This window comes from Aulonocara stuartgranti (assembly GCF_965226115.1).
Source record: "Aulonocara stuartgranti genome assembly, chromosome: 4".
Lineage (NCBI taxonomy): Eukaryota > Metazoa > Chordata > Actinopteri > Cichliformes > Cichlidae > Aulonocara > Aulonocara stuartgranti.
The window spans coordinates 12,449,159-12,465,923 of NC_138942.1; the positions used below are offsets into that span (position 1 = coordinate 12,449,159).

A 16,765-nucleotide genomic window follows, 5' to 3' on the forward strand; every position below is an offset into this window, starting at 1 on the left:
GGGTGCTGGTTTAGCTGGGTAGGTAGAGCAGGCGATCTATATGTTGTAGGTCTTTCCTTCTTCTGTCCACTGTCCTGTTACGCAAAAGGCTAAAAATAACAATAAGGAAATAGCACATGCCTGAAAAGGTTGAGCAGCGATGGAAAAAATGCAAACAAGTCCACAGCTATTGTATGTATTAGTGTACAGAGGCTGATGATAAAATAGCTATGCAGATAAGCATTTTCAGTAACCACAGAGTGTAAAGTTCAGGCTCTCGGTGTACATGAGAAAAGCACTGAAATGCTCGACTCGTTAGCCTGTAGTAAAAAAGTTGTTAACTGTATGATGCAAGGAAAATTCACAGGGTCACTTTTTTCATAATTTTTTTTAAATGAGCAGGTCTTTATGTCTTATTCCCCACACAAATGCGTATCCTGGTTTTCAGTGGCTTCTGCATGTAAATGACTCACGGAAACACGCAGTCATGTGACGTCAGCATTATCACTGCGAGGAAAGAAGGTTCCTCACATACAGGCAGATCAAGTTGGTTAGATTTCAAAGACTGGAAAAAAAGCTAGTGAGACACGTGTCGAAAGACCCCAGAACAACTGAATGACTTAGTTGAGTCAGAAATTGCAGTCTGAAAGAAGATGATCATTAGAACCTTGCACAGGAATGGACTCAGATGTTGTAGACCAAGAAAAACTCCATTTGTGTAAAAGAGACACCTTCAAGCCAGACTGAAGTATGCTACAGTAAGGACAACCTGGAGAAAGATTATGCATACTGGAAGCACATTCTTTGGTCAGATGAGATTAAACCCTTTTGGCCACAGAGCCACTGCTTACATTTGGAGAAAGAAAGGTAGAATTTAGAGACCAAAGAAACAGCATCCCAACAATGAAACACGGTGGTGGGAGTATTATGCTGTGTGGATGCTTCGATGTGTCTAGGACTGAGAATCTTGTCAAGGTGGAAGGACTCATGAAGAAAAAATGATATGGGAAGATTATGAAAGAAAACCTCAAGCAGTCAGAAATAAACAGAGTCTGGATGCAAGATATATCTTCCAACACTCCTGATCACCAAAGTGAATGTTACTGACTGTCCTACACTTGAATCTCATTGAAAATCTATGAAGTGAAGAACATTAAATCTGGAGAAGCTTGAGAGATTCACCAAACCATTATGTATATTTAGGATAATTCTCTTAAAGAAGTATACATCCAGCAGTGTATTAGTAAACATTGTGTAGCACAAGTCCTTGTAGCTATATGTTGTAGAATAGACTTGCTAACTAGGAGTTTTAATGCTGTAAGGTGAAGAGAAATCTTGGATCGCATGTCAAATTAATCAGTAAAAGAAAACAAACAAAAACCCCCAAAGAGGCATTAATTTGGCATTTAAATTAGATTTTATTCTTTCGCCAGTTTCAAGGCTTCACAGTTAAAATCACTTGCTTTTGACTTCGGCAAGGCAATGACAGGACAGATGTGAGGATTTCAGTAGTTCAGTGCATTCACGACATACAAAAACATTTGAACCAAAAACTTCACTAGCACCAGTTAACACCAATGTCTAACACTAGAGCAACAGTGATCTGTTCAAGTGTGGCGAACCATTCAATTCATGATGGGGGGGAGTGAAAAGGGGGGGTAATGGGCGAGGTGAAAGGAGCTCAGGGAGCCAGTTGCGCGGAGGTTTTATGCAACTTCCTCCTCTCCCTCTTCCTCGAACTCTCCTTCCTCAGCGGTGGCATCCTGGTACTGCTGATACTCGGACACCAAGTCGTTCATGTTGCTCTCGGCTTCGGTGAACTCCATCTCATCCATACCTTCGCCCGTGTACCAGTGGAGGAAGGCCTTACGACGGAACATGGCGGTGAACTGCTCGGAGATGCGCTTGAACAGCTCCTGGATGGCGGTGCTGTTGCCAATGAAAGTGGCGGCCATTTTGAGGCCACGGGGTGGGATGTCACAGACGGCGGTCTTCACATTGTTCGGGATCCATTCGACAAAGTAGCTGCTGTTCTTGTTCTGCACATTCAGCATCTGCTCATCCACCTCCTTCATGGACATGCGACCTCTAAAGACTGCGGCCACGGTCAGGTAGCGGCCGTGGCGTGGGTCGCAGGCAGCCATCATGTTCTTGGCATCGAACATCTGCTGAGTGAGCTCAGGCACAGACAGTGAGCGATACTGCTGGCTGCCCCTGCTGGTGAGCGGGGCGAACCCTGGCATGAAGAAGTGCAGACGGGGGAAGGGCACCATGTTGACGGCTAGTTTGCGGAGATCGGCGTTGAGCTGGCCAGGGAAACGCAGACAGGTGGTCACCCCGCTCATGGTGGCGGACACCAAATGGTTGAGATCTCCGTAGGTTGGAGTGGTGAGTTTGAGCGTGCGGAAGCAGATGTCATAGAGGGCTTCATTGTCAATACAGTAGGTTTCATCTGTGTTCTCTACCAGCTGGTGGACAGAGAGGGTGGCGTTGTAAGGCTCCACCACGGTGTCAGACACTTTGGGGGAAGGCACCACGCTAAAGGTGTTCATGATGCGATCGGGGTACTCCTCGCGAATCTTGCTAATCAGCAGGGTGCCCATGCCGGAGCCAGTGCCTCCGCCCAGAGAGTGAGTGAGCTGGAAGCCCTGGAGGCAATCGCAGCTCTCAGCCTCTTTCCTCACTACATCCAGAACAGAGTCCACCAGCTCTGCTCCCTCAGTGTAGTGGCCCTTGGCCCAGTTATTTCCAGCTCCACTCTGGCCTGTAGTCAAAAATATTCCAATTTATAATGTAAGATGCACAGGAAAGACATAGCATAGTATGCTCGATTAACAAAATTCACCCAGCTTACCAAAGACAAAGTTGTCTGGTCTGAAGATCTGTCCAAAGGGACCAGACCTCACCGAATCCATCGTTCCAGGCTCCAGATCCACCAGGATGGCTCGTGGAACGTATTTTCCACCTAAACCAGTCAAAAGTGAATGAACAATATAATTCCTTGTAATTTTAAGAGGCACGCTGGATGTGATGTAAAACAGAGATATGTATGCGAATCAGTCTGTACGGCAGCAGAGGTGAATCTGCAACCAACCTGTGGCCTCATTGTAGTAGACGCTGATCCTGTCTAGCTGCAGGTCGCTGTCTCCATGGTAGGTACCGGTGGGATCAATGCCGTGCTCATCGCTAATCACCTCCCAGAACTGAAACAAAACAAGCGTGGTAGGAGAGGAAGGTGGGATGCAAGTTCATTCCAGTTACGTATTTGCTGATATACTTTTAATTACATTTCTAGAAAGCTTAGTGTGTATTTCTGGTGCATGTAGAGTCAAAAGAGCAGTCTATTAGTCTGATCTGGCAGATGGCAATAATCTGAAAAGTAAAAACGTCTTTGGTGCCATATAGCCAACAAGATTAATTATACTAAAGATATAATCCATGCCAGTGTTAAAATGATAATACTGCAGTTTGATTCAGTTTAAATTTAGACATTTTTTTTCAGAAGCAAGTGGCTGGAAAAGAATCAGGCAAAAATAGGTCATAAATATGGAGGGGGAGGGGCGGCTGCTCCTACATCTACAATAAGGTTTCATTACTATTCCAGTCAATCGCTGATATACTCGCATGGGAAATTCGACAAAAATGTGGCGATATTAAATGCGAGTTATGCATGGAATTATTAAAGCATAAAGTCGCATAAATCTTAATTTCTTAATTTCTCCTGCATATACCAGTGCATGAATCAGTCTTGTCCTCGGTGTGAAACCCTGCACGGAATGCCAATGAGCAAATCGTCTGTGGATTGATTCTCCCTCTCTCTGGAATGTAATGAGCTTTAAGAAGAAAATACGCCGCACAGAGTTTGTTCTAGAGAATTTCTGGAAGATGGATTAGGGGAGCTCCTCTGAGTGCCTGCATGACAGCCGGCACACGGCTCACCGGATTGAAAAAAACCGAAATAGAGCAAAAGAAATCAGAAAGAAATACCTTGGCTCCAATCTGGTTTCCGCACTGGCCGGCCTGCAAGTGCACAATTTCGCGCATTTTGGACAGGTGGGTAAGAGGACGGTCGAGTAGGAGACGGGAATCTGAGCAGAGGAGATTCACAGGATGATGGCTCCTGCAGTCGATCGTCCGGGATTTTGTTGCACCGCCTCTAAGACCGTCTACTGGGCTGAAACGGTGGTGCAACTTGACGTCATCGCCATGGCAACCAAAGACTGGAGGAGAGAGGGAGGAACCAAAAGCGGTGGAAATGGCGGATAGGATGCGAGGAAGCTGCATCAGGTGTCAATAGGTCGTCTCGTTATTCTCACGGACTCAGTGACCCCACACCCCAAAAAAAAATATTCACATGAAACAACACCAGTCATCCAGCTGCCTTAAAGTGATATGTAGAGACTATTTGGTACTTTTGAACGCATTAACTTGATGTTATCCCCCCCCCCCCCCCCCCCCCCAAAAAAAGGTAAAAAAAAGCCACATCATGATTCCCTCCATAATATCAGTGCTTGACCCATTTCTGTCTGACCCAGGATGGCTTTTGCCGTGCTTATTTTTATCTTCATCTCGTGTGGCTGAATATGTTTCTGGAACACAATTCATGGTTTGCACACAAGAAGTAAAGAGGAAAAGCAGAAACATTCACGTCAGTCTGAGGCCTTACATGTCTGACGTTTTAATATTAGTAAATATGTAAGCCTGTGGCCTTATGAAAATGCACCAACACAGTGCAGGCATTATTGAAAAAAAGAAAGCCAGTTTTTTAAAGTTGCAGTTACATTTTGCACAGGATATCATGGCTACCTGTTTATATATAAAGATCCTTTCATTTTGTTATACATTGGATACATCTAAAGCTTCTTACAGAATAATTGCTGCCTTCTCCTCAGACTTAAACCGTACTAAAAGTACGATTTCAGATGAAATGCTGTCTGCATTTAATCTATTTTTGGCTGCCACCTATTTTATATTCTGCCCATCTTGAGCTGCGCACCTTTTTCTTTTTTCTTTTTGAAGATCGTAAAAGGTGTCTCTTTTATCATTTTGTACCCAGCACGTTAATTTTCACAAGTCTTAAAATGTGGCCTGCTGTCGTTGCTGACGGCAGGTTTAGCTTGTTTGTGTCGAAACTCAACAGCTACAAGAGCTAAGCCTTACTATGAATGGAAACATGGGGAATGAGGAGCCACTCAGTTCAGTTTGGATGTTGTTTTTTCCCCTTTTTTTACAGTTTGATTTTTTTTTAAACTTCCCAGTCTGTAATTGAATGGTGAGTTTTTAAGTATGCAGATTAAGGCCAGGTAAAAACAAAGGTTTGCTGGTGGGATGGGCTGTCAACGCTAAAACAGTCACATCCTGAATGATTACATTCCAGACCTGCTCTGAGTTACCAGCTACCCTCCACCATTCTTCAACAACTAGCCAATGGGGCTTTATTTCCTGCTTTCCAGCTATGCTGCATGCAGGCTCTTTCTTTATTTTCAGCTGCTGCATGATTCATGTTACTCCCACAGTAGACATGCACAGGAAAAACAGCATTTGGAACTTCATGTCAAGAACAATAGTTAAGCTGTCCATACGCTTTAAGGCTTTCTGGGGACAAGTTTAATTAGGTGTGATAATGCTACTATGTTGTTGCTGTTTACCGTGGAGTCATTAAGGACTTAAACTCGAGGACTTGTTGGTTGGAGTTGTGGATTTATTCTATATACGTGACGAGCTCTTGGCCATGTCACTCCCAGAGGAGGATCTTACGTGCCCAGTGTGCTGTGACATTTTCACAGACCCTGTTCTGTTGTCATGCAGTCACAGCTTTTGCAGGGGCTGTCTAAAACATTGCTGGGACACAGGGATACGAGAGTGTCCAGTTTGTAGGAAAAAAGCTTCAAAGTGCAACCCTCCATGCAACTTGGCGCTAAAAAATGTTTGCGAGGCTGTTCTTCAGGTCAGGAGGCTGAGCTCAGTGGAAGGGGAAGACAAGGTGAACTGCAATCTTCATGGAGAGAAGCTGAAACTCTTCTGCCTCAATGACAAACAGCCCATCTGCGTGGTGTGTCAGTCGTCCAAACTGCACAAGACCCACGACTGCTCGCCTATAGATGAGGCACTGCTGGACTGCAAGGTGAGGGAGACAAACATAGCTATTGGTTATCTTAACAAATTCTGCAGTTTGCTTTTAAGGTAACACCTTATGGTAGAATGCTGCTCCACAAGTCAGGCCTGAATGTAATGCACCCTTTCAGGGATTAACTCAGATCTGCAGTACCTAAAGTACTTTACACATTAAATTTGGTGTCTGTTGACTGAGGCCTGCTTTACTTCCAGGACGAACTTGCTTTATCCCTCAAGAGCCTGCAAGAAAAGCTGGACAACCTCAAAAGAATTAACATGCCGTCCAATAACACACTAATGTGCATCAAGGTAACCTGTGATGAGCTGACAGATGTTTCATATTTGTCAGGAAAATATGCCTGACCTAATAAAAGAGCTTGTGATAATCCCCCCCCACAGAGTCAGGCGCTGGAGACACAGAAAATGATCAAGAACCATTTTGAGCAGCTGCATCAAGTCCTCTACCACGAAGAGTCGGCTAGATTAGCTGCTGTGAAAAAAGAGGAAGAAGAAAAGATAGCAGGGATGAAGGAGAAAATGAAAGAGCTTTCAGCTGAGGTGACGTGTCTTACGGAGACCATCGCCATCATACAGGAACAGCTGAAAGAAGACGATATGGTTTTGTTGAAGGTTTGTGTTGTCCAATTTGAAGCTTATCTCCTTATTGTTTGCAAAAAGCCTCTGCCTTAACATGTTTTTTTTTCTCTCCCCCAGAATTTTAAAGACACACAAGACCGGTAGGTTTATTAAAAGGCAAACAAAAATGTGTGCAAAATATGTAATTACCTTTTAATGGTCTGTGTCATTTTTTTCTTTTTCTTTTTTTTACATGAGTAGAGTGTAAAATGTTAAGTTTAATGGGATCTGTTCAGACTTGATTGGTATACATTCAGTTTTTGCTAAGCACATTTATCTTAATCATTAATACTTGAATAAATAAACCTTTGATTTGATATATGTCAGTTGCATTTTACCCCCAAGTTATTGTTTCATGTTTACTGAGATGAAGAATAATTTCAGTGTCACATATCCTCAGTGTAAGACATCTGTTGTTATCACAGATGTAAAAGCATAGTGCTTGGTTCAGAGAACATGTCTGGGCTGCTGATTGATGTGACTAAACACCTCTACAACCTCAAGTACAGAGTCTGGGAAAAAATCCTGGACCATGTTGATTATAGTAAGTATACCTAAATATTATTATTCGCTTTTACCTAAGAATTGCACAACAAAATATTAATAGATCATTGTTTTTGGCACATTTCCTGTCTTTTAGCTCCCATAACCTTAGATCCAAACACAGCACACCCTTGCCTCATCCTGTCTGACGATCTCACTTCCCTGCACTACTCAAAGCAGCCCAGTGTATGTCCTGACAACCCAGAGCGCTTCCATATGAGCGCTGAAGTGGTAGGCATGACCGCACTAGGCTCAGGAAGTCACCACTGGGTTGTGGAAACAGGAAGTAATCATGACTGGCTCCTGGGTGTTGCCTCCATGTCTGTACCGAGAAACACAGAGATCTCTGCCCGGCCCAAGAATGGCTTCTGGACTTTATGTTTCCGGGATGGAGACCTGAGAGCAATGGCCTCCCCACCCAGCCTGCTGACAGTTTCTAGAACACCTAAGCAGGTCAAAGTTCAGCTCGATTACAACAAGGGAACGGTGTCATTTTTTGACGCCACTGACAACACACTCTTATATGCATTTACACACTCCTTCACTGAACCTTTATTTCCATATTTTTATACACAGAGCAGTCATCCATTGCGAATACTGCCAGAGAGGGTACTTGTCACAATGTTGCGGCAATAAGTGGACGACTCATTTATTCTTTATCAAGCGAGAAAATGTAATCCCGGGATGAAATGAATGTCAAACTATCAAAGTGGGGAGGAGTGACCTGCTGTAATGTTACCACTGAAGCAGTCATTTTACTGTAATGGGAATATTGCTCCTTCTTCAGGCTTGATGTATACTCACTGGACACTATATCAGGTACACCTTGCTAGTACAATGTCGGACCTCCTTTGGACTTCAGAACTGCCCTAATTCTTTGTGACACAGATTCGACAAAGTGCTGAAAATATTTCTCAGAGATTTTGGTCTATGGTGACACAATAGTGTCACAGTTGTTGCAGGTTTGTCATCCGTGATTCAAATCTCCTGTTCCAACCTCATCCAAAAGGTGCTCTGTTGGATTGAGATCTGGTGACTGTGGAGCTAATCTGAATACAGTGACCTCACTGTCATAAAACCCAATTTAAGAGTATTTGAACTTTGTAATATGCTGTAATATCCTGTTGGAATTGGCCATCAGCAGATGGGTACACTTTGGTCATAAAGCCCTTTGAGCGCTCCAGTAGAGTAGAAGTGCATTATATGAGAACCAGTCCATTTACCATAAAGGGATGGACATGGTCAGCAACAATACTCAAGTGGGCTGTGGCATTTTAACAGTATAAAGTGTGCCAAGAATATTCCCCACTGAACCGTTGAGACAATGCAGGATGGACCCATGCTTTCATCTTATATTAAATTCAGATCCAACCATGTGGATGTTGCATTAAAAGTCAAAACTCATCAGACCAGGGATCATTTTTCCAATTTTCTATTGTCCAGTTTTGTTCAGCCTGTATGAACTTTAGCCTCAGTTTCCTGTTTTTAGCTGACAGGACCTAATGCAGTCTTCTGCTGCTGTAGCCCATCTAATGTGTGATTCTTTGAGTTGCTGCTTTGAACTGAGAGGAAAGGCTTACTGATGCAATATAATCCCTTTTCTTTTGGACCATTCTCTTTAAACTCCAGAGATGGTTGTGTGGAAAATTCCCATTAGATCAGCAGTTTCTAAAATACTCACAATATCCCATCTGGCACCAACAGCAATCCCACGTTCAAAGTCACTTAAATCCTTTCTAATTCTGATGCTCAAGTTGAACTTCAGTAGGATGTCTTAACCATGCCTACCTACCCAAATGTATTGAACTGCTGCTATTTGATTGGCTGATTATATATTTACTTTAGCAAGCAGCTGAACAGGTGTACCTAACAAAATGTTCATTGACTGTATGTGCAACAAAAGCTAGAAGCTGGTTAGCTTAGGACAAAGATGGAAATTTCTACCCTATCTTTATCTAATGTACAAACATAATATATTTTGGTTAATTGATTTAGTTCAAAACCACAAGTATGAGAGTAACTAATAACTTTACAGGGGTAAGTAGTGTGGAATAATAACTTTCCAGAGACCCCATTAGCTCCTTGTTATAAAAACCCTTTTAAAATGATGAACTGTAAACTTTACAATCACGCTTTATGTTGGGATTTAAAGAGGATGATATAGCAGGTCTTAATTATAGGTTATAGAGGTGTTGGAAGACAGATTTAGTTGTTAAGATGGCTTTTTCAATTGGTTTGTATGCCATGTCTGCTTTATACATTTGAGCATGGCATGAATGTTCACTCAGTAGGAAAGCAAATATAGATCTGTATAAAACACATTTAACTACATTGAATAAAATCATATGTAGTGTTTTTTCCCTGTAGTGGTGCAGCTGAGTTTTTGGTGTGTGGCAAACACTAACCCTTGTTAAAAACTCACTGTTTGACTTATTCATTCATTATTATGTTGGAGAGGTATGTGGGGAATGTATACACCCCGTCCTGCACCATGCACCTTGAGAAAGACATCACACATGAAACAGATAGATGCTCCTTTTGCTATCAGTATGATGCTGATTGGGATTCTGAGCCTAAATGTCCTCACAACCTCACCACAGTCACTGGTCCACACATTCACTGGAAGGATAAAGTTTATTGATGTATTTTGTCCTCACGGTGGCGCCAAAACACAATCAAATAGTTCACATGTTCCTCGTAGAAATTCATCACATTATGAAAACATGAAATTAAAATGCTTATAATTTTAACATTGTCTACTTGTTGATTAATTATTGATTCAATCTTCGATACAGATTTCTTTCATTGATTATGAAAAAAATGCATTCAAGTAAAACGTAAACTGTGAAAAAACAAACAAACAAAGCAGGACTTTACACTCAGGATTTGACTCTCACAGTTGCAGACAATTATTTTTCATAGATTTTAATATGTGTGTTATATTTTTATATTTTGTGAATCTAAGCAGGTGGGTTTTGCTCCTGTGGATTCTGGTTCTTCTCTGCGTTGAAACAGGAAGTAATCTTTTTAATGCAGGCGTCAGAGAGGAAAGGCACCTTCTCTAGACGAGACAAGTAGACAAGGGGCTGGATTGTGCTGCTGATGTTCAGAAAGGCAAAACCCGCGGGCTGCACGTAGCAGCGAAACACATCAGGTGAGTAGTAGTCCTCAAATGGAAACAGAGCAACAAGTGGCAGGTAGTTGAACACGATGATACACAGGATAGAGAGCACCATCTTGAAGGCCTTCTTTTTCATGGGGTGCATTGCATCTTTCCCTGCACCGGTGGACTTCTTCAGTGCCCACAGGATGCTTGCGTTACACACCACCATCCAAGTAAATGTTGCCAGTACCTCACCGGTGAACAACTTTTCAAAGTTGGGGAGTCCTCCCACCATCTTGGCTGCTGAGTAGGCAAAGGTGAGGCAGAGCACCAGCACTGAGAGGCCTAACCTGTACTTGAAGTGTTTAAGTTGCCCAAAAGCGATTGGAAAGAGTACAGCTACAAAGCGATCCAAGCAGATGCAGGAGAGGAACAACGGACCGCTGGTGTCTTTCACGCCAAAGGAGAACTTAATGGCTGACCACACCTCTTTGAGCTGCCAGAGGTAGACATTAAGAAAGCTCACAGTCGTCATTGCACCAAAGTAGGCATCCATGAAGGCCAAGCAGCCCAAGAATATGTCTGAAGTGGAGGGCTCTTTGCGATTGTGGATGAGAATAGCAATGACGAGTAAGTTGGCCGGGATACCCACAATTACATTGATGCACTGCATGGCCAGGTCAAAGAGAATGGCCTCTATCAGGTTTTCGCACCCATCAACTGCACTGAAGGATGTTGCCGTGCTGTTTATGAATGCTGTGGTATTGAGAGGCAGCTGGGTCAGGATGGATGTTGAGCTGAGTGATGAATCATTTGTGTCCATGTTTGTGCTACCACAAAAATCAGCAGTCTGATGGGAGAGGAGCGAGAAGGATTATTGAGCTACTTCTGACCAGTCGTAGAAAACAGCAGCTGATACCACTGAAGCCATGCAATTATTAAAGTGTTTTGGTTTCTTTTACATCTGTGAAGCCACAGCCTGTCTGTTAATTAGAATCCCTGCTTCTGATCTGCTGAGATTCATCTTACAAGTAGAGATAAAGTAGCTCCAGAGACAGTAAAAACATGTCATAAACACCGTCAGGGCTTCTCCTTATCTGTTATCATGTTATTGTGTCTGTGCGGACTCTCCTCTGGGAAACGTGACTCCCCCTAGGAACATGTAACTCACTTAAGAGAGTCATTCTAAAAGCACCACCCTTTCACAGAAGGATAAAAAGGGCAGTGATTGCCAAATTAAAATGGAAAAGGTCATATTCTGTTCAAGATTATTGTAAGTAATGTCAGTGGGAATTTGGTCATTTCTGGGAGCTTTTAAAAGCCCATTTCTGACATTTAGCTCATCTTTAAGCTAATTTCAAAAAAGAAGGATGATAACTTGGAAAATGAATTTTATCAAAGGTGGACTGATGGAATAAAAACATTCATAAGCCACAAGCTTAGGTTCTCCGTCTTTGGGTCCTACAAGAAGATTTTTGATTTTTCTTCTGCAGTTTTTTTTGATGAATATCAGGTTTTGTTCTGGGCTTCGGGAATGTTTGCAGCAGCTCGTAGTCAGCTTGATTTGAACAATGTGAATGTTTTGTTTCAAATGGAGTACACCTGAGCTACCTCAAGTAATGGACTATAATAAGCCAGAGGCTGTGACTGTTTCTTGCCATCAAGGGAACTGTTCTGCTATAATACAGACCTTTCTTGAGCTCTGTTCCTTAGTGGGCGATGTTTCTGAGGTGCTTCTGCTGCAGGCCACAAACACTCCGGTGGGACTAATCACGGGAGGAGTAATCTTTGGCAAAGATGCTCGTCCCTGGAAATGTCACATCTAATCAATTGTATTTTTCTTTGGGCAATCACTGGAAAATGAAGTCTATATTACAGAATTTACAAAGAACACATTTCTGAGGGTTTAATCAGGTGTGGATCACAGCACTGTACTGATGTTGATTTGCATTTTTAAAATTCTGATGAGGTGATTTTTGCTGATTATTGTATTGCACTGCATCCAATAATGCATGAAAGCAAAGGCTATTAAATATTTGATTTTGAAATTTCGATTACTTCTATCATGTTTTATGAAAACTCATATTGTAATTACCCACCAAAAATTATTTTTTCTTAAAAAAATTTCAGATTTGTCCTTTGCAGAATTCTAGTCACTGTAGATAATTTCATATGTTTTTTGCTTTACAGCTAAAACACGCAGAAATGCTACCGTTTGTTATTAAATAAAGTCACTCCATGCATAACGAAGATGAAGATGAAGATGTGCGCAATGTCAAACGAAGAGAAAGTAAACGGACCTCTGTCTATTTCTCACTTTGATAATTTCTTGCAAAACAGAGTTAACCCCTCATCCCTCAAATCTGAATTATTGATCTGTTACTTTAATATATGGTTTGGCATCTGTGCTCTTATCAAGGACAAATACTGAGTGAAGCAGTTTGATTAGAAACAAACTTCTTGAAATAAAACCCATGTACAAAATCACATTGGCCTTTGAAGCATTTTAAAGCATCTCAATGTTCTACTCACCTGTTTGAATGATTTCTCTAAGCTGGGCAGTAAGTGTGACGCTGAGCGTGTTACAGGTGTTCATTTATAAGTTCTCTGAAGTGTCGTGTATTTGACGCCAACCAGGGGAGGTTCTGTCTGACATCATGAGGGGCTGACTCTTCAGTAGAGAGACTGTTGTGATGAAGAGTTTCTGTATTGTGCTGATATTTTTACACAAGCAAGAAATCTCTGAACTGTGCCAGAGGTTATAGATAAGCTTGCCAGTGTCAATTTCTTTGACAGGGAGCATCACGGGACCAGTCTGATGATGCTCTCTGTTCACTGGGAGCGATGAATGCTGTCCTCAATCACTGAACACAAGTGCAGGAAAACATCAGCAGTCGAGAGCAGATCTAAATTGTGTTTGCAGGGGTTTTAATGCATCAGTGTCTCATTCATGTAGCTGAAGAAAACAGCTAGTTTAGATTCCCAATGGAGTGCTCATCAGTTACAAGTGAAGGTGAAAAAAGATGTGGCAGGTGCATAAAGCCTGTGTGTGTGAGAGTTATGAATCAGGACGTACTGGAACCGAATGTTTCACAGAGCGGTTAAAGTAGAACCCAGTGTTCTGTTTCCATGTGAAGACAAGAAGGAAAACCCACAATGATCCAGAAGTGAGGGAGACAGAGAGAGAAAAAAAGGGGTGGGATTTACTTGCATTACTTCTTTTTTGACTAGGGGGACAGCAGAGGATCATTGTACCTGTTTGACAATCTATCCTTTCCACCTTCATCTATTACATAAATCTTTCTTCCTCCAGATGTGACCATCAGTTTCACATTTATACATTTACAAAGTAAACACAATCCTATGATGGCGAGCTTCAGTCTTTGGTATTAGTCAGAATCAGGCCTTAGCATATGTCTGCCAAAAGCAAAATTATTAGAAAAGTTGCTACTGATATTGTGCAGAAAACCTAATCACAGCACCATCAACAGCATGCAACACACTGTGATAATTAACATAATTAAAATCAAATAGCAAATGTGCTTTGGATGCTATGCATGTGAGATATCAGCATTTTATTGTCTTATTGTGGATTTAAACCGTGATGTAACATGTGTGCGTACAGAGGAGGCAGAGACTGTCCACAGACATCCAGCTGTCTCCAGTCTCATCTGCATGAGAGAGATGCAGGTAAATTCCCACCAGTACATACACCCACTTACTTGCACACACACACACACACACACACACACACACACACACACACACACACACACACACACACACACACACAGAGTTGTGTTTTCATATCCTTGTGGGGACATCTTATCATGGCTAACAGATGGATTCACATGCAGACAGAGTTCTGGTCAGGGAAAAATATATATAATATAATATAATATATAATATAGATCTATTCCTACAGTGACTTGGGAACTGGTCTGGGGCTATGGGGGGGAAAAGCAAGGTAATCCACTCATACCCTTCTTTTCAGCACAATGGACTAGAGAGGCATGACTTTATTTGGGACACATGAAAGACGTTGTGTATTTTCATATTATGAGAGAGATTAAGGCAAACAGAAACTGGGTTAACCAGCGCTGCGATTTCAAACAACCTGATGAAGGTTGATTTGAGTTTCTTAGATTCAGTATGAAGAGGTACGTAGTGTGTGGACAACTGTACCTTCTGACCAATGGTGTATTCTGGAGCGGGAGTTTTATGCCAGTCGGCATGTTTGTTGCATTCTTTGGTGCGTAACAATGCCACCTGAGTGGCCCTCCAAAGCTGGCGACACATGCAAAGGTGAAACTGGACCAAAGGAACAAAGTACTCACCTTCCACGGCCAAGAACGGGGGGGCTGATACCCTAGGGAGTACGCCCTGTAGCCGAAGACTTCAAGCTGTTGTGGGTATACTCCACCCCGGGCAATTGCTCGCTCCTGATGGTTTGGTTGGAGGCGACGATGCAGTGAAGCATAGTCTTCAGCTCCTGACTGGCGTGCTCCGTTTGTCCGTTGCTCTGTGGTAACCAGAAGAGAGACTAACCTTTTCTTCTAGAGGTGAGCAGAGTTCCTTCCATACCTGAGAGGTTAATTGAGGTCCATGATCCCATACTATATCCTCCGGGATGCCATGGAGGGCGAACACGTGGTTAGTGAGCTGCTGGGCTGTCTCCAGGACCGATGTGACTTTAGGAAGTCCTACAAAGTGAGCAGGTTTAGAAAACTGATCAGCAACAGTCATTATTGTGCTGTTACCTGCTGACGGGGGTAGGCCGATGGCGAAGTCCACGTGATATTAAACCACGGCTGAGCTGGTGGTTGTAGCAAGCCAGTCGGTGGTTGATTCCCCAATTTGTCTCGGGCACATGTGGAGCAGGTGGAGACATATTCCTGAGCATCTGGTGACAAGGTGAGTCACCAGAAATAGCGCTGGATGAAGGTAATCATTCTGTTTACTTCTAAATGGCATGTGAAGCAGGCGGTATGAGCCCAGTGTGGCGCCCGGGAGTGGACGGTGGACGGAACAAAGATTGCCCTGCGAGCCCTCCTCCGGGATCCGGTTCGGCTCTTAATCTCCCGAACGGCCAACTCGATCTCCCATGTGATTGCTCCAATAGTGCAAGTTGCTGGAAGGATGGGCTCAGGATCCTGTTTCTCCTTGTGCGTCGAAAACTGCCGGGACAGAGCGTCCAGCTTCACATTCCGGGACCCTGGCATGTATGTAATTGAGAAGTTAAAGCGGATGAAGGAAAGAGCCCATCTGGCTTGCAGTGCGTTGAGTCATTTTGCTCCATGTAAGTAAGCCAGGTTCTTATGGTCTGTCTAAACGATAAATGGCTGAGCCATGCCCTCCAACCAGTGCCTCCACTCCTCCAAGGCCAGTTTGATTGCAAAGAACTTCCAGTCTCCCACATCATAGTTGGGCACTGTAGGAGAGAGATGGCGAGAGAAAAAGGCACAGGGCCATAGCTTACCATCTCGTTGCTGGGAGAGGGTGGCGCCGACTCCAGAATCCCAGGCATCCACCTCCACTATAAACTGGAGGTGCAAGTCGGGTTGTGCCAGGATGGGTGCAGGAGCAGTTCCATTGCGCAGTCATTCAGCCTGTGGGGTGCATAATGCCCGAACTCGATCTTTACGAAACACTTTGGCCAGGTCGCGATAGACCGATGGCAATAGAGAAAGATCTAGGGGTTGGGAGACTGGTGGCAATTTGAATGCGGAAGCGGGGGGAGTGGCAGATTTAAGACAGTTCATGTGGCACTCCCCCCACCCAGACGTGCACGTCTTCTTCCAATTAATATGAGGGTTATGTTGTTGCAACCAGTGGTGACCTAAAACAAACGGTGTTTGAGGAGCTTGAAATACAAATAAAACTGATGTTTTCTGAATGGTTTCCGGATTCAATTCAATTCAATTTTATTTATATAGCGCCAAATCACAACATAAGTTGCCTCAAGGCGCTTCATAGATACAGAGAAAAACCCAACAATCATATGACCCCCTATGAGCAAGCACTTTGGCAACAGTGGGAAGGAAAAACTCCCTTTTAACAGGAAGAAACCTCCGGCAGAACCAGGCTCAGGGAGGGGCGGCCATCTGCTGCGACCGGTTGGGGTGAGAGAAGGAAGACAGGATAAAAGACATGCTGTGGAAGAGAGACAGAGGTTAATAACAGATATGATTCAATGCAGAGAGGTCTGTTAATACATAGTGAGTGAGAAAGGTGACTGGAAAGGAAAAACTCAATGCATCATGGGAATCCCCCGGCAGCCTATGTCTATTGCAGCATAACTAATAAAGTGAGGATGACCGTACCTGGAATTGGCTGGGCGGTGCTATGAATTCGGGGGTAGGCTGGGCCAGGAAGGATGCAATTGACCCA

At 43.2% G+C, this 16,765-nt stretch overlaps 3 protein-coding genes across 3 annotated transcripts; 1 reads left to right on the forward strand and 2 right to left on the reverse strand.

Annotated features, from left to right (window-relative positions):
• Positions 1-1,377: 1,377 nt before the first annotated feature.
• On the reverse strand, positions 1,378-4,657 carry tubb4bl (tubulin, beta 4B class IVb-like). The gene is made up of 4 exons (XM_082530828.1): positions 3,967-4,657; positions 3,074-3,182; positions 2,834-2,944; positions 1,378-2,743 (listed from the first exon to the last, which is right to left on the reverse strand). The coding sequence occupies exons 1-4, from the start codon at positions 4,261-4,263 to the stop codon at positions 1,686-1,688; spliced, it is 1,575 nt and encodes a 524-aa protein (XP_082386954.1). The 5' UTR covers positions 4,264-4,657; the 3' UTR covers positions 1,378-1,685.
• An 826-nt stretch (positions 4,658-5,483) lies between these two features.
• LOC309704373 (zinc-binding protein A33) lies at positions 5,484-10,022 on the forward strand. The gene is made up of 6 exons (XM_082529480.1): positions 5,484-6,103; positions 6,307-6,402; positions 6,493-6,723; positions 6,808-6,830; positions 7,155-7,273; positions 7,370-10,022. Exons 1-6 carry the CDS (start codon positions 5,711-5,713, stop codon positions 7,906-7,908), a joined length of 1,401 nt encoding a protein of 466 aa, XP_082385606.1. The 5' UTR covers positions 5,484-5,710; the 3' UTR covers positions 7,909-10,022.
• A 32-nt stretch (positions 10,023-10,054) lies between these two features.
• On the reverse strand, positions 10,055-12,395 carry LOC309704374 (G-protein coupled receptor 183-like). Its single transcript, XM_082529481.1, has one exon. The coding sequence runs from the start codon at positions 11,196-11,198 to the stop codon at positions 10,233-10,235; it is 966 nt and encodes a 321-aa protein (XP_082385607.1). The 5' UTR covers positions 11,199-12,395; the 3' UTR covers positions 10,055-10,232.
• Positions 12,396-16,765: the final 4,370 nt, after the last annotated feature.

What these genes read in the sequence shown, in the direction of transcription:
- tubb4bl (XM_082530828.1), bottom strand. Translation starts at nt 4,263, where the DNA reads ATGCAGCTTCCTCGCATCCTATCCGCCATTTCCACCGCTTTTGGTTCC. An exon ending in CTACTACAATGAGGCCACAG is followed by an intron (nt 2,945 to 3,073) that starts GTTGGTTGCAGA and finishes TGACTGGTTTAG; the next exon opens with GTGGAAAATACGTTCCACGA. An exon ending in ACCAGACAACTTTGTCTTTG is followed by an intron (nt 2,744 to 2,833) that starts GTAAGCTGGGTG and finishes TTTTGACTACAG; the next exon opens with GCCAGAGTGGAGCTGGAAAT.
- LOC309704373 (XM_082529480.1), top strand. Translation starts at nt 5,711, where the DNA reads ATGTCACTCCCAGAGGAGGATCTTACGTGCCCAGTGTGCTGTGACATT. An exon ending in AGGCACTGCTGGACTGCAAG is followed by an intron (nt 6,104 to 6,306) that starts GTGAGGGAGACA and finishes CTTTACTTCCAG; the next exon opens with GACGAACTTGCTTTATCCCT. An exon ending in TTTAAAGACACACAAGACCG is followed by an intron (nt 6,831 to 7,154) that starts GTAGGTTTATTA and finishes TTGTTATCACAG; the next exon opens with ATGTAAAAGCATAGTGCTTG.
- LOC309704374 (XM_082529481.1), bottom strand. Translation starts at nt 11,198, where the DNA reads ATGGACACAAATGATTCATCACTCAGCTCAACATCCATCCTGACCCAG.